The 15,818-nt window shown below is 45.9% G+C and overlaps 1 protein-coding gene across 1 annotated transcript in view; it reads left to right on the top strand.

Moving 5' to 3' along the window:
* Window positions 1–10,847, top strand: part of mylipa (myosin regulatory light chain interacting protein a) — a 22,646-nt gene extending 11,799 nt beyond the window's left edge. Inside the window, exons 3-7 of the mRNA XM_042076159.1 lie at window positions 2,936–3,121; window positions 4,508–4,705; window positions 4,846–5,010; window positions 8,024–8,423; window positions 9,367–10,847. Coding sequence (XP_041932093.1) covers window positions 2,936–3,121; window positions 4,508–4,705; window positions 4,846–5,010; window positions 8,024–8,423; window positions 9,367–9,555 — 1,138 coding nt within the window. The 3' untranslated portion in view covers window positions 9,556–10,847. The remainder of the gene's footprint in view (window positions 1–2,935; window positions 3,122–4,507; window positions 4,706–4,845; window positions 5,011–8,023; window positions 8,424–9,366) is intronic.
* The last annotated feature ends 4,971 nt before the right edge of the window (window positions 10,848–15,818 follow it).

The following is a 15,818-nucleotide window of genomic DNA, read 5'->3' as shown; positions in this document are numbered from 1 at the left end:
TCTCTCACTCTCTCTCTCTCTCTCTCTCTCTCTCTCTCTCTCTCTCTCTCTCCTCTCTCTCTCTCTCTCTCTCTCTCTCTCTCTCTCTCTCTCTCTCTCTCTCTCGTACACACACACGTGCCCCATGATAAAATGGCCAGTCTGATCACAAGTGGTCAGTACAAATATAAACAATCACAAGACTCATTGTGATCCTGTCACTCGGCTCATTTGCCAGAGACACACTTGTGCTCATATCCTCTGTTGTGTAAACATGAGTGGTCAGCGACGTCTCTGGCTGGGCTCCTTCATTACATGCGTAAACAGTGTCTGGGCAGACCACTTGTGATCGGACACAATCCAAAAAGAAATGTATACAAGCCTACAGTTCTGCTGAAAGGAACCCTCAACTGGACGTCCTCTCCTGTAATGTCCACTGGGGTGTGTGGGGGGGTGAAGGTGATGCGGTTTCGGGCATTAGGAGGGACAGGATCGTTCGGGGGAGGGGGCGTGGCCCTCAGATGAAGAAAAGAGCTAGTTTGGAAAGGTGTGGAGAAAGAGCAAGGAGGTGTGTGTGTGTGTGTGTGTGTGTGTGTGTGTGTGTGTGTGTGTGTGTGTGTGTTCGTGTGTGTTCGTTCTCTCCTGGTGTCATGTGGCCTGTGTGTGTTGTGATCAGTGGGGATGAGTGACAGATGCACTGTCCGTTCTGGACCATGCAGTTGCTGCAGCGTTCTATTAGAAGGCAGCTGTCCCTCAAAAGCACGCGACCGGAGAGGAGAGGAGAGGAGGAGAGGAGGAGAGGAGAGGAGAGGAGAGGGAAAGAGAGAGGGATGAAGGTGAGAAGAAAGAACAAACAAACAAAGAGAAGGGAGGAAGGATGGGTGGGCGTGAGGGCCAGCATGGTTGGAATGTGACTTTGTGTTTGTTTACCAGAGTTGACTCCTTAATGTGGGCTTTAAAAATGGCATCTTCTGTTTACAAAACAAGCAGTCTGAGTGAGCTGCATGTCCGGGGAACAGGAGATCTGTCAGGCAAGCATGTCCGGAAGATGGAGGGAAAGAACAGGACCACGGGAGAGATGGGAGGAGGAGTGATTTCATTAGGTATCTTGGCATTTGTATAAGCAGTTTCCGTCTTTTAAAAGCAGCTCTAATCCGGACAGCAGTTAAACCTGTCATTTGGAGGAACTTTGTGAAACGACAGAACCAATAGGCCTTTTCAGAACCAGTAGACCTCTTCAGAACCAATAGGCCTCTTCAGAACCAGTAGGCCTTTCTGAAACAGAACCAGTAGGCCTATTCAGAGCCGTCGAAAGCAACTTTTACTTTCCGTTTACTGTAAATCTGTAACGTGTTTTCGGTTACCTGTAAATGTGTAACCTTTGCTTGATCGTGTTCTCCACTTCCCTACACCTGCTAGGCTGTTGACTCTGCCGTAGTCTGTAGCTGCACCCATAACTTGGGTATTTGTTGAGTGGAGAAGAATGCTGTTTGTTGACCTCTTATTGTCATGTATTGTGTTATGTCTTTTTAATGTTGACATTGGTTGTTTCCATTCAATTACACTTGTGATTGAATAATTCCGTTCAGTTGTGGCTACTACAGATTGCGTTAGAGGGCGGAGATGAGCGTTGTTTACCTAATGAAGTGAAAGCTTAGTAAGTTCCATATAACATGGCAAGGCACCGTGTGGTTTCCGTGGGCAGAAAAAGGTCTGTATTTGTGCTCTTTCTGTTCAATTGCCCCTGAGTGTCTTGGAGTTTGTGAGTGTTTCTGAGGAATGAGGAATGAGGATGTCCTTTTCAAACGCCTGGGGGGAGGGAGGGGTTGGTGAACCCCCGCGGTGAACCCCCTGCTTTAATGTGACATGGGAGAGACAGGAATTATGGAATTGCCCTGTTGCAACATGGCTACGGTTTAAAAGCTGTGTGTGTGTGTGTGTGTGTGAACTAATGTTTGGAGTGTAGTGTTGGTTCTGTGAGCTTATCAAGCTGGGTGCAGGGCTGCAGTTCAGATATAACGCCACACACACACACACATGCAGGCTCAACAACTACACGGGCACTAGGTCTGGCTCCTGCAACACTGATAAGAGCTTTATCACAGCTCCACACACACACACAGATAGGTACAGGAACTGCAGACGCATATGGACCCTTTGTTTAGTGCAGGGCCTGTGCTGGGTTTGGGTTAGTTCCTCTTAAGCCCTTTTTACATTTTCATGGTGCAATACTTTCCCCTTTATAGCGGCATGTCTGTCTGTATTATACACACAGAGGGATAAACAATAATCATCATAATAATAATAATAATAATAATGACTATATTTATATATATATATATATATATATATATATATATATATATATATATATATATATATATATATATATATATATATATATATATATATATATATATATAGGCCTGAGTGAACAGGTGTTTGAACAAGCCCAAGTTGTTGAAGGTTCTTTCTGTGCCTTCAGGATTAAGATTTAAACCCACAACAACGTGAGTGTAAATAATTTGCATGCTGGGAAAGTGGAACTAGTGTGACGTGATCTAGCCGCTGAGCTAAAGGAAGCAAGGAAGGACTCCCACAACTGATATGATTGCAAAGAAGATGATTGTAGCTTCCTAAGATAAAACACTTTTGTTTATCATTTAAGGAAACTTTAATCTAGTTTCGGAATGCTGGCAGCCATAACACACAATCTGTCAATCAACCGATAGGTGTGTGTGTGGTGTCTGTGTGTGTGTCTGTCTGTCTGTCTGTCTGTCTGTCTGTGTGTGTGTGACTGTATGTGTGACTGTGTGTGTGTGTGTGTACTGACGTGCTGCTGTTGTTCCTCCTGCAGGCACCTGTGTGTGTGTGTGTGTGGGGTGGGTGGGTGGATGGATGTGTGTGTGTGTGTGTGTGTGTGTGTACTGACGTGCTCCTCTCATTCCTCCTGCAGGCACCTGTTCTTCCTGCATGTGAAGGAGGACCTGCACCGCGGTCACCTGCGCATGTGCTCTGAGCGGGCAGAGGAGCTCAGCGCCCTGCTGGCCCAGGCCCACTTCGGAGACTACGACCAGAACACTGCCCAGTACTGGTACAGCGACCTGACCGGACACCAGCCCTGCCAGGCCACCGTCGACAGGTGAGCAGGACGTGTGTGCAGTGGTCAGGTGTGTGTGCAGTGGTCAGGTGTGTGTGCAGTGGTCAGGTGTGTGTGGTCAGGTGTGTGTGGTCAGGTGTGTGTGCAGTGGTCAGGTGTGTGTGTGCAGTGGTCAGGTGTGTGTGCAGTATGTGTGTGCAGGACGTGTGTGTGTGTGCAGGACGTGTGTGTGTGTGCAGGACGTGTGTGTGCAGGACGTGTGTGTGTGTGCAGGACGTGTGTGTGTGTGCAGGACGTGTGTGTGTGTGTGCAGGACGTGTGTGTGCAGGACGTGTGTGTGTGTGCAGGACGTGTGTGTGTGTGTGTGCAGGACGTGTGTGTGTGCAGGACGTGTGTGTGTGTGCAGGACTGGTGTGTGCAGGACAGGTGTGTGTGTGTGCAGGACAGGTGTTTGCAGTGGTCAGGCATCACAGCCGGGTTCCACTGAAAGTGCAACCGAAGCGTTCCATTTGCGGAGCACAAAAATAGTTTCAGAAGTAGAAGTTAAATAGTTTTTCTTGGTCTCGTTTTTTCCCGCCGCTATCTCATCTGGTGTGGCCAGTTCTCTTGATCACAGTGGACGCTCAGTGCTGCAGCAGACGCTCCACGAACGGAACGCTCCGGTTATGTGCCCAGTTTAGCCTGCCCATCATAAAGTGCTCTACAAAGGTGTACCACAGGTCACTACAGGTATCTTGAGTAAGCCGCTGGTCCTTGGCTTGATTGCCTTGATAAGCGTGTAGTGTCCGTTAGTGCATTAGCCCGTGCACAGCCTTATCATGTCCTCCAGTGGTGTCCATCTTTATTACGGGCAGAAGTGCTGCTTTCATCGGTCAGTGTGTCAGGGGAACTGTAGCTCGTCTGACACGTCAGAATGATTGGTCAAAGCCTGAAGTGTGTGTGTGTGTGTGTGTGTATCCGTGTGTGTGTGTGTGTGTGTATCTGTATCAGAGGAACTAGCTCGTCTGACACGTCAGAATGATTGGTCAAAGCCTGAAGTCCAGCCGTAGATGTGTACATCTGGGGACGCACTCCTGTTGACCTGACTAAATATCAGTCAACTTTAGTCAACTTTTACAACCCCTCCATAACACAGCCTCCATAATGTAGTCTTAGAGGGAGGTACACACTGTGATCAGTGGAACCAGCTACGCCAGACGTGGTGGCGGCTCGTACGTTGGAAAAAAAATAGAGCATTCTTCTAAAACTATGTTCGCGCGTCGTGAACGGAATGTTTCAGTTACGCGTCCGCTGTAGCACCCCCCCCACCCCCCCCCCCCCGTAAGTCACCACCTCCGTGCCACCCTCAGCCGTGTCCAAACACACCGTAACCGTGGAGACGCACCGTAACCGTGGGTCACCTCTGTGTGTGTGTGTGTGTGTGTGCAGCATCGTGTCCAGGCACCAGGCGCTGGCAGGGCAGAGTGTGCCCGCGGTGGAGTACCAGGCGCTGCAGCTGGTGGCGTCTCTGGAGCACTACGGCGTGGAGTGGCACCTGGCGCGCGATGCCGACGGACGCAGGCTCGCCATCGGAGTCGGACCGGACGGCATCGTCGTCTGCAAAGACGACTTCAGCCTGGTCAACAGGTGGGTCTGCCGCACAGACACAGACACGTGTGTGTGTGCACACTCCGAGAGTAATCACTGCTGACTCATATGGATCAGGGTGAGTGGCATACTTCTCGTCTCATGCAGGTGTGTGTGTGTGTGTGTGTTTCTGATTACAGAGTGGCTTACCCCGTGATTCAGATCGCCACTCAGTCAGGCAAGAGTGTGTATCTGACGGTCACCAAGGAGATGAGCGACAGCGTGGTGCTGCTTTTCAAACTCATCAGCAGTCGAGCCGCCAGCGGGCTGTACCGAGCCATCACCGAAACACACGCCTTCTACAGGTACACACACACACACACACACAGCCGAGCCACCAGTGGGCTCTACCAAACCAACGCACACACACACAGAGACAGCCGAGTAGCCAGTGGGCTCTACTGTTCAGTGTAATCTTATCTTATGTAATTGTATAGACCCTTATCTCTTCGCTTCGACAGCAAACTCTACCTGCTCACCAGCTGATTTTCCTGTTTAAAGGTTCTGTAAGCGATGCCACACGTTTTTAGGCTAAAACATCTTATGTCACTTACAGCAAACATCACCTAACCAACCGTTAGCTGTCTGTGTCCTGAATATCACTGTAAAAAAAAAACGCAATATCTGTGGCTCCAAAATATGCAACAAAAACAACCTGGGCAAACCTGGCCCATAAAAACATAACAAACTCTGTTCCAGCAATTCACAGAAGAGATGCGTGTTTAGGAGAGTTTCAATTGCACGGGAGCAGCACGGGAGGGAGGGGGAGGAAGTAGCGAGCTAGCTCTCTGTTTTGTTTGAAAGTCAACAGAAGCAGTGGTGGAGGAAGTACTGGAACTCAGTACTTAAGTAAAAGTACAAATACACAGAGAAATATTTACTTTAGTAAAAGTGAAAGTACCACAATGACAACCCTACTTAAGTAAAAGTAAAAAGTACCTGCTTTTAAATGTACTTTAAGTATTACAAGTAAAAGTATTTGCATAATGATTTATTCTATTAATATCTATATTCTAAAAGGAAAAATCAGTATGGGCTATGGCATTTTAATTAAGCTAGTTTTAGGTTATACTCCATATATTACATATTATAACCAACCATAACCATACTCGACTAGATAGTATTAAGCTAATGCAATTGTGCTTACCATCTGTGGCCCAGTTTACATTCTGACCTACAATTCTAGAGACTGTAATTCTGGTTATCTACTAGGCTAGGGTGATCTGCTGAGTAATGTGGTGTATGAGATCTTTATATGGTCGCGTTATCTTGTATAAGATGCTTATATGGTCGTGTTATCTATGTGATCAGTGTCTGGAGTGCTCTGTAGATCAAGGAAAGGAGTTTACTATTGTTATGCATGTCATTCTGTAACCCACTAGTGCACTAGGGCAAGGTTGATAACACAGTTCATGCTCATCGGTCATTCAGAGTGTTTTACAGAAGACCAGTTGAGATAAGAGGCTGAAAGAGAAAGACCATTAAATGAGTTGAAAAAACATTAAACATTTTGTTTAGACATAGAATGCATTTAGAACATGAAACATTTTTGTTTAGACATAGTCTAAATGCATTCTATGGAACATTTTGCTTACACATAGGATGCATTTAGTCAGTGAATGGAGCAGACATGCTAACAACATCAACAACAGTGTTTCCCATACATTGACTAATCTGTGGCGGGGCGCCACAAAATCAAAACCAACCGCCACACATTAATATTCTATGTTAAATTTAATTTAAATTAAATATAAGATCAAATCTTGCATTGCCATTGAGCTGCGCTTTTTACGCACGCAGCCTTTCCTTGCCCCGCCCCGCTCTCTCTCGTAGCCCGCTGCCCCTCCTCTGCATGTGCACTTAACAAAATATTCACGATTGTTGAAGGATTGTTGTTGTCACATAGAAGCATTGCATAGAAGACGTCTGGCTAAATTGCTATTAAATCCGCTTAGCATCGTGACCATGCTGCGCAAATTTGTTCAAAACTGCTGCATTAAAGTTAACTCTGCTAAGGTCTTATCACAACATAGTAGGCTACATTGAGGAGACTAAACTAAACTAAGTTATATGCAATCAAGCAGTATCTCAAAGCTAACGTTAGAATACTGTTTGGATGTCGAATTTAGCATGCTTAGCCTACTTATAGCTGCTTGTCAATTTCGTTGAAGGGCTCATTTTATTGGTTCTTGACGCTGAATGTTTGCAAAATCCCGATGTAAATGGAAAAGTGTTTTCCAAAATTCAAAAGTGCTTGTCCCAAGGAGAAGAACGAAGCTTTATTTTATCTATGTGGAAAACGTTATGAATTGCATCCACACATCAGCAGCCTTTTAGCGGTGTTACAATTGCAAGGGTTCCCTCACGAACGTCTTAAAGTGACAGGCACTTCATTAGACCTATACACTACCAAGACGATCTTAATACCCCCCACCCCAACGTAAAACAACGTTTTTATCACATTTATGTAGAGCTTTATCAAAGCACTTTAACAGTGGGGTAGATTAGTAGTGTGTTGGTGAAAAGACTATTGTGAGTAAGTTTCCTGCTGCTGTGGTCTCGGCTTATGTGGAAAAGGCTTGTGACTCCTTTGGAAACAAGTGCGTCAGCCACTTGTTAGAATAGTGTCCAGCCCCTCTGTGGCGTGTCCAGCCCCTCTGTGGCGTGTCCAGCCCCTCTGTGGCGTGTCCAGCCCCTCTGTGGCGTGTCCAGCCCCTCTGTGGCGTGTCCAGTCCCTCGGGGGCGTGTCCAGTCCCTCGGGGGCGTGTCCAGTCCCTTCCCTGCTTTGTTCTCCGACCACACTACTGTAGATCTGCTCATGCGCTTCTCTCGTCTCCTGAGCTTCTGTGTTGGGCTCTCCTCTCCTGCCGGCAGAATGTTTTTGTGTTTTTGTTTTGGTGGGGGCTGGGCGTGGGGCTTTTATGTTGCTTTCCTGGGGTGGTGGTCAGGGTGAAGCAGTGTCTGTAGGCCGGTCGGTTCTAGTGGGCTGGTCGTTTATAGCGGGCCGGTCGGTTCTAGCAGGCCAGAGGTGGCAGCGTGAGCATGAACTTTGGAAGAGTGCTTGGAGTTGTTGTGATTTGACATGATTACTGAGTGACCTACAGCACACTTTCCTGAGCTTCACAGAAATATCGAAATATCTCTTTTTTTTCTCTCTCTGTGTCTGTCTGTCTGTGTGTCTGTCTGTCTTGCTCACGCATTTGTGCACACACACACACACACACACACACACACACACACACACACACACACACACACACAGAAGAGCAGAGGCAAACTCAGACAGATTTGTGAAGTGTGTCCTCTTGCCGTCCCCAGGTGTGACACGGTCACCAGCGCGGTGATGATGCAGTACAGCCGCGACTTCAAAGGACACCTGGCGTCCCTCTTCCTCAACGAGAACATCAATCTGGGCAAGAAGTACGTCTTCGACATCCGCCGCACGTCCAAGGAGGTGTACGACCAGGCGCGCCGCGCGCTCTACAATGCCGGAGTGGTGGACCTGATGCCCTCGCTGGCCTCGCCGCGCTCTCCCCCGGGTGGCCAGCGGGGGGCGCCAGACTGCGGCGGCTGCGCAGAGAGCCGCGAGCTGCAGGAGCGTCTGAGGAAGCTGCGCGAGGCGCTGCTGTGCATCCTGTGCTGCGAGGGGCAGATCGACGCCGCCTTCTGCCCCTGCGGTCACATGGTCTGCTGCCAGGGCTGCGCTGCACACCTGCAGGTGAGCCACGTACACACACACACACACACACACACACACACCTGCAGGTGAGCCACACACGCAAACACACACACATACTCTTCTGTGAATGTTTTATGTTCAGGGTTCTAATCATGTTGTATTCTATGTTGTGCATGTTGTGTGTTGAGGTGTCCTGTGTGTCGCCTGTGCCCTGTGTTTTCTGTGTCGCCTGTGCCCTGTGTTTTCTGTGTCGCCTGTGTCCTGTGTGTCGCCTGTGTCCTGTGTGTGTGTGTCGCCTGTGTCCTGTGTGTCGCCTGTGTCCTGTGTGTCGCCTGTGCCCTGTGTTTCCTGTGTCGCCTGTGCCCTGTGTTTCCTGTGTCGCCTGTGTCCTGTGTGTCGCCTGTGTCCTGTGTGTCGCCTGTGTCCTGTGTATGTGTGTCGCCTGTGCCCTGTGTGTCGCCTGTGCCCTGTGTTTCCTGTGTCGCCTGTGCCCTGTGTTTCCTGTGTCGCCTGTGTTTCCTGTGTCGCCTGTGCCCTGTGTGTCCTGTGTTTCCTGTGTCGCCTGTGCCCTGTGTTTCCTGTGTCGCCTGTGCCCTGTGTTTCCTGTGTCGCCTGTGTCCTGTGTGTCGCCTGTGTCCTGTGTGTCGCCTGTGTCCTGTGTATGTGTGTCGCCTGTGTCCTGTGTGTCGCCTGTGCCCTGTGTTTCCTGTGTCGCCTGTGCCCTGTGTTTCCTGTGTCGCCTGTGTTTCCTGTGTCGCCTGTGCCCTGTGTGTCCTGTGTTTCCTGTGTCGCCTGTGCCCTGTGTTTCCTGTGTCGCCTGTGCCCTGTGTTTCCTGTGTCGCCTGTGTCCTGTGTGTGTGTCGCCTGTGTCCTGTGTTTCCTGTGTCGCCTGTGTCCTGTGTGTGTGTGTGTGTGTGTCCCGTGTGTGTGTCGTGTGTGAGGAGCTCTGTACTGATGGTCCTGTGTTGTCTGCCCCCCCCAGCTGTGTCCTGTGTGTCGCTCGGAGGTGGAGCACGTCCAGCACGTCTACTTGCCCACGTGCGCCAGCCTGCTCAGCCTGACCCTGGGTGACCCCTCGCCCGGCAGCCCTGCGCCCATCCCCCGCAACCTGCACGCCCCCAACTGCCCCGAGCAGGACTACCCCACTGACCACAAGCTCTGCCACACGTGAACCGCACAACCACGCGTCCGCAGTGACCAGGACTACACCACTGTAGACCTGCAATAGCCACCACTGAACACCAGCTCTGCTGCATCAGCAGTTTCCACAGCACACACACACACACACACACACACACTAGCACGTATGAGAAGACTTCAGTGACTTTGGCTGTCAGTAGGATGCCAGAGTCCGCCAGTTAAAGTGTCCCAGGTCTCACGAGGGCCCGTGTTGACGAGTGCCCGTAGGTCCTGCAGGCATGCGCTGGGTCGTGCGCTGTTGACCTCTGACCTCTCGGTTTGTGCTATTCTGCCGTCCACATGGGTCATTAACTCCCAGCACCACTCGGTATGTGTCGGCACATCTCAGCAGTTTGGAGTCCAGCCCTGTTTTTAATGAGTGATGCATAATGTGTCTCTTTTTTTTTTTTTTTTTAACTGTCTCTATCAGTTGATCTGATGACTACTTGCGTTGTTGTTTGTCTCCTCTATGGGGGCGCAGATTATAATTAACCAATATTTTTGGCTCCGAGCCTGACACTTTTGTATGAGAGGAAAGAGAATAGACCACTTGATTTATTTTAAGAAGTAGCTCATTTTTATTTATCTGAATTTTAATTATATCTGTATATATATCTATATATTTTCTAATATTGTATCCACGTTCAGTGTATTGTTAATTTAAAGTGGAATGGCTTGCAGATATGATGCTGTTGTTTTGTCAATCGATGTAAGGACAGAAGCTCTGCAGAGAGGCATTATGGGAAAGTGGGTGGTGCCCAGGGGGTGTGGCATAGGTGCTGAAGAGGAGGGGCTTTAGGGTTCCACTGCAGGCCTGTGGTTTGACAGTTACGTTTCGTTGTCTAAGGCACAAACCACTGGACCATCTGAGTGAACCATTTTTGTGTGTGCAGTGCTGACAGTTTTGAAAAGCTTTAGTGTTTTTTGTTCTTGCCACTATCATAACTATTAAATATGAAAGATTATATAAAATGACACTGTCACTTTAAGAAGTTTCCTAAGTGTATTATGTGTAGGAATTGGCCTTCATGTAGCGCACACACACACACGGTGTGTTAAGTATGCATTCATCCTTTTGCACAGTTATAGCGAGAAGACTACGATGATGAAATACTATTTGCTGCTCATGCAGTCTCTGCAGAGGATGGTTTTGTACACGTAGGATTTGTTTCTGTTTGTTTGAAGCAAAAACTATGCTGTGGAAATGTTAATATAACCTTTGACCATTTTTTTATTTCTTTGAATGACCAGAGATATTAATAAAGCTTCCTGTTTGTTTTTAAACGTGCCGCACAAGAGTGTTTTCTTACTGCTTGTTTTTAAGCATCCCGCCACACGGGAGTGTTTTCTTAAGATTTCCACCCTAGCATGAGCACCTGTGTCCTCTTTTTCCATGTTGGAGTTTGTGTGTGTGTGTGTGGGTGTGCGCGGGCGCTCCACCATTCGACTGGCTGGAATGTGGTGAGACCAGAGGAGTATTTTACAAAGCAAGTTACTGGTGTGAGTGAGGGGTTACTGGCTTACCCAGGTAACGCCAGGAGTGACCAATGATCTTCACACAACACATCACTTTAGATCTAACTGATTTCTTTATGATTAACGTATGATCTGACTGATTTCTTTATGATTAACGTATGATCTGACTGATCCATTGGGCTCCGAACTGGGTCACTGCAGTTCGTACTCAGGGACGGTTAATACAGGGTTTTGTTTTGTTTTCATTTGCAGGAAGCTCTGTCCTGCGGTTTACACACAACGCAGCTAATACACAGGAAATGACTACTGATTGACAGATGTCATCCATGAAATTTTGTGGTTGAGCTGGTCATTTCCGGTGAGACTGCAGGCCGAGGGGTTCTCTCCCGCTCAGAAGAACCAAAGGCGTTCTCCCGCTCAGAAGAACCGAGGGGTTCTCTTCTGCTCAGAAGAACCTGCCTGGCTTAGGTGCATGCAAGCAGGCTATTTAGCTTCTGATCTTAGCAGTCTAGATTTCCTATAAACTATGGGAAACTATATCCAGACACTGTATATCAAGAAAAACTGACATATTCTTGTTCTACTAGGAGGGGATCCCCTCGGAAAGCAGTATGGCCATTACAATCAGATATACTGGGGTTCTCTCCTCTATCTTTTATCCATCCTTCCTCCCTTCCTTCCTCTCTCCCTCTAGTCTTAGCCCCTCCCCTAGTCCTAGCCCCTCCCTCTAGTCTTAGCCCCTTCTTCTAGTCTTAGCCCCTCCCTCTAGTCTTAGCCCCTCCTTCTAATGAATGTTTGTGGAACAACAGGAGGATGGAGGAATGGGAGAGATCGTCCTCCTATCGGAGGGGCCTAGAACTGGAGGGAGGGAGGGAGGATAGACAGAAAGACAGATGAGAAAACCCCACTGTATACGGCTATGATTAGAATGACAGCAGAGCTCCACCTGCTGGCTATTACAGGGAATGGAGTCTGCAGATGATTGAAAGAAGACCCCAGTCTGCAACGAAACACCAACAAAACAGCAGAGAGCGAACTCACCAACCCCGACCCCCTCACCAAACTCACCAACCTCCTCCCCAAACTCCCTTTCAGTGTAAGATGTGATCACCTCATCAGTGTGAGATATAATCATACATCAGTGTGAGATGTAATCATGACATCATCAGTGTGAGATGTGATTATATAGTCAAGTCAAGTCAGTTTTATTTAGTATAGCGCATTTAACATGCACAGACTGCAACCCAAAGCGCTCCACATACAAGACATTGACACAAAACAAAAGACAATAAGACAAAAGATGCCAGACGGAGCGGCGTAGTCGCCAGCGTTCCCGTGACACTAAGACAAGACAGACAACACAGCAAATTGAAAATAAATAAAATAATAATAATCATGTTAAAATTAGTCCAATTTCCAACCGGCTGAAAAAGTCCAAGGGCAATGATGACCCACGTGAAACTGCGCACATATAGGATCATCAGTGTGAGATGTGATCATATAGGATCATCAGTGTGAGATGTGATCATATAGGATCATCAGTGTGAGATGTGATCATATAGGATCATCAGTGTGAGATGTGATCACATTATCAGTGTGAGATGTGATCATATAGGATCATCAGTGTGAGATGTGATCATATAGGATCATCAGTGTGAGATGTGATCATGACATCATCAGTGTGAGATGTGATCATATAGGATCATCAGTGTGAGATGTGATCACATTATCAGTGTGAGATGTGATCATATAGGATCATCAGTGTGAGATGTGATCATATAGGATCATCAGAGTGAGATGTGATCATGACATCAGAGTGAGGTTTGATCCAGACGTTATTAGTGGCAGCCTGCACAGGGTCTGATTGGTGTGATGTGTGTGCTTGAACCTTGATCCTGTTTTTGTGTCTTTTAATGACGGTCAAATGTGGAATATGGTGTGTTGCTCTATGCCACATATCTTCTTCTTTGCATCTGAGTTTGGCAGTTATTTAACACATTTGAATTTTGATTACATCAGCCACCATTATTAATTGTCCTCTTGCCATAACAGCCTGCTCAATAATTGGCTTAGGCCTAACCCCTTTTTCTGAATGAGAGAGTGGCATAGTTACAGGTTTTTTTTTATAGTTGGATGGATTTACCATTATGAATCAGAGGCCATATTTTAATTAAAAGTTTGATAGAATAAAGATACAGTGAGTGCTGAAGAGATTTTTATTATTTTTTATTACTGCTGGATATTTCTTAATTGTCCTTATCAATTATTTAACTGTAAAAGAAACAGTTTATTTAAGCTCGCACATTAATTATGAATAGTGGCGCCCCCTACGGTGACAGAATTATACTTATCACTGGGGACTTCCTGAGAAGGATGCTATGCTAGGCCACTCTAAGCTCTCTCTCTCTCTCTCTCTCTCTCTCTCTCTCTCTCTCTCTCTCTCTTTGTAGGCAGCCCAGACTTAAAAAATGGGCAAGAAATAAAGTGAGAGCAGCCTGTCCCCCAAACAAAAACAAAACACTGTGTGGTGTTTCTCTGGGAATACTGAAGGGAGGGGTGAGCTACCTCTCTGGTGAGTTTTGTTTGGTCCTTGGTTAAAATAGAATGTACGTCTTTTTGAACAAAAGCATCTGTTAAGAAATGTAAATAAAAACATACACATAAACCTGACCTCATGAGCAATCACTGAGTGTGGTGCAAGTACAACACCCTAGGGGGCGACATTGTTCACAAATTTAATTTTAATAATCATGGCTCTGTTTTGGCTCAGAGATTTGTTTACAGTGCATCCCACACAGTAGCTACGATGAGAGTTACAGAGTTTTACAACTGCCAAGAAGGATCAACCTATATTTAAGATACTTTTTCACAGCAACACACCAATATCACACAATTAGGAAAATAGTTATATCTATCTACATTTTAATGCAAAAAGGCAAAACACAACCAAACCTCAATATCTCAAAATCAATATCTCAACATCAAACATTTCTTTGAAAATACACTGTCTATCAAAATGTCTAGGCAATCTGTGAGAAAAAAAATCACCCGATCCCAAACTAATTGCAACAGTAATTATTTTTGTTGTATTCAGTTCATGAAACCTTCCCATATGACATACCAAAAGTCCATGAAAATCCAAGCGCTGGAACACTGTGCGAAACAATGAATGTAGCCTCTAACTGGTGCTGATTTAGCAATTTGCCCAGACTTGTTGTGATCCGAATATTGAGATTCAGGAAGATGATTCAGTGCAAGATGAGTAATGTGTAGGTTGCTCACACACACAATACAACCCCCTCTCACACCAACCTCTTGAGAATTTTCTTGATCATTTTAACCATCAGTTTCTTGAGAATTTTAACCATCAGTTTCGTGAATCAGCAGAACACATAGGAACCTTTATGTGGTTCCCTGCAACATTGCTCAAAAAGTTGCTTCATGTATCATCCATATCTATGCCCATTGGCGACAATAATGTCAGAATGTGTACTTGATAGACTCACTCCGTTAATTACTTACTCTACTAGAGGTGAATCCTTACTTTGCTAAAGGCTCTCTGTGAATTATGTGGCCACAGTCTCAATGGGGGCTGTGGTATATGTGTAGCGTCAAGTGAACTCGACTGAAAAAGAATGTACACTATATTGCCAAAAGTATTGGGTCACCTGCCTTAAGTGACATCCCATTCTTAATCCACAGGGTTTAATATAACGCCGGTCCACCCTTTGCAGCTATAGCAGCTTCAACTCTTCTGGGAAGGCTTTCCACAAGGGTTAGGAGTGTGTTTATGGGAATTTTTGACCATTCTTCCAGAAGCGCATTTGTGAGGTCACACACTGATGTTGGACAAGAGGGCCTGGCTCTCAGTCTCCGCTCTAATTCATCCCAAAGGTGTTCTATCGGGTTGAGGTCAGGACTTTGTGCAGGCCAGTCAAGTTCATCCACACCAAACTCTGTCGTACTTTGTTTTAGTATTTGCATAAATAATAATGCATAAAAACAACTCTCATTTAAACATAATTTCCACCAACTGGGTTATCATGGACATTTACTATGGTGCTAGTCACCAATTGAAATATAAAAATGTAAAAAAATAAATTCTGTTGCAATTCATTTTTGGGTCAGACCTGACTTTGCCTGGACTAAAAGAACACACGGCATTCTGCGTGAAATCAGACAGAATTCATTTTCATGGTTTTGTGGAAATAGCCATTTCCAAAGTGACAATGTTGTTTTTCATTCATAGATAAATACATAATGTTACATTGTTATATGTATAACAAATATATTTTTCTATGGTACAACACTGTTGCACTTCGTACACTACAAGCCCATACATTGAGCTTCAATACTACTTGCATATACAGTAGATTTTGATTTCCATAGAAAAATGCAACCTCCCCTTGTTTTATCCTTAATATTTTCATGAATATTATTTGTGGAAATCTCATTAATAAAATACTTTATTTAAAGAAAGAACTAATGATTGATACCAAATGGATACAAACAAGTTTGTAATTTTCTCAGTATCACTCTTTTTGCACTTGTGTCAAAATCTAGGGCCTTATAGAAAATCAATCAGCATGCCTTAACACATTTGAATGGTTCAGTCATACTGAGAACGCGCTTATCTTCCATCCTACATAGTTTGGGCTGGCTATGATTAATACTTTTCAAGATGTTAATGCCCAAACATGGCTTCCCAGATCATGTTTTCTGTTCAGGCTGTGAAACTGAAATAATCAGGGACTGAAATAAATATGAAAACATGGATTT

This window comes from Alosa sapidissima, chromosome 21 (genome assembly GCF_018492685.1).
Source record: "Alosa sapidissima isolate fAloSap1 chromosome 21, fAloSap1.pri, whole genome shotgun sequence".
Taxonomy (NCBI): Eukaryota; Metazoa; Chordata; class Actinopteri; order Clupeiformes; family Clupeidae; genus Alosa; species Alosa sapidissima.
The sequence above is the reverse complement of the archived record's forward strand: the minus strand, read 5'-3'. Positions and strand labels throughout refer to the sequence as shown.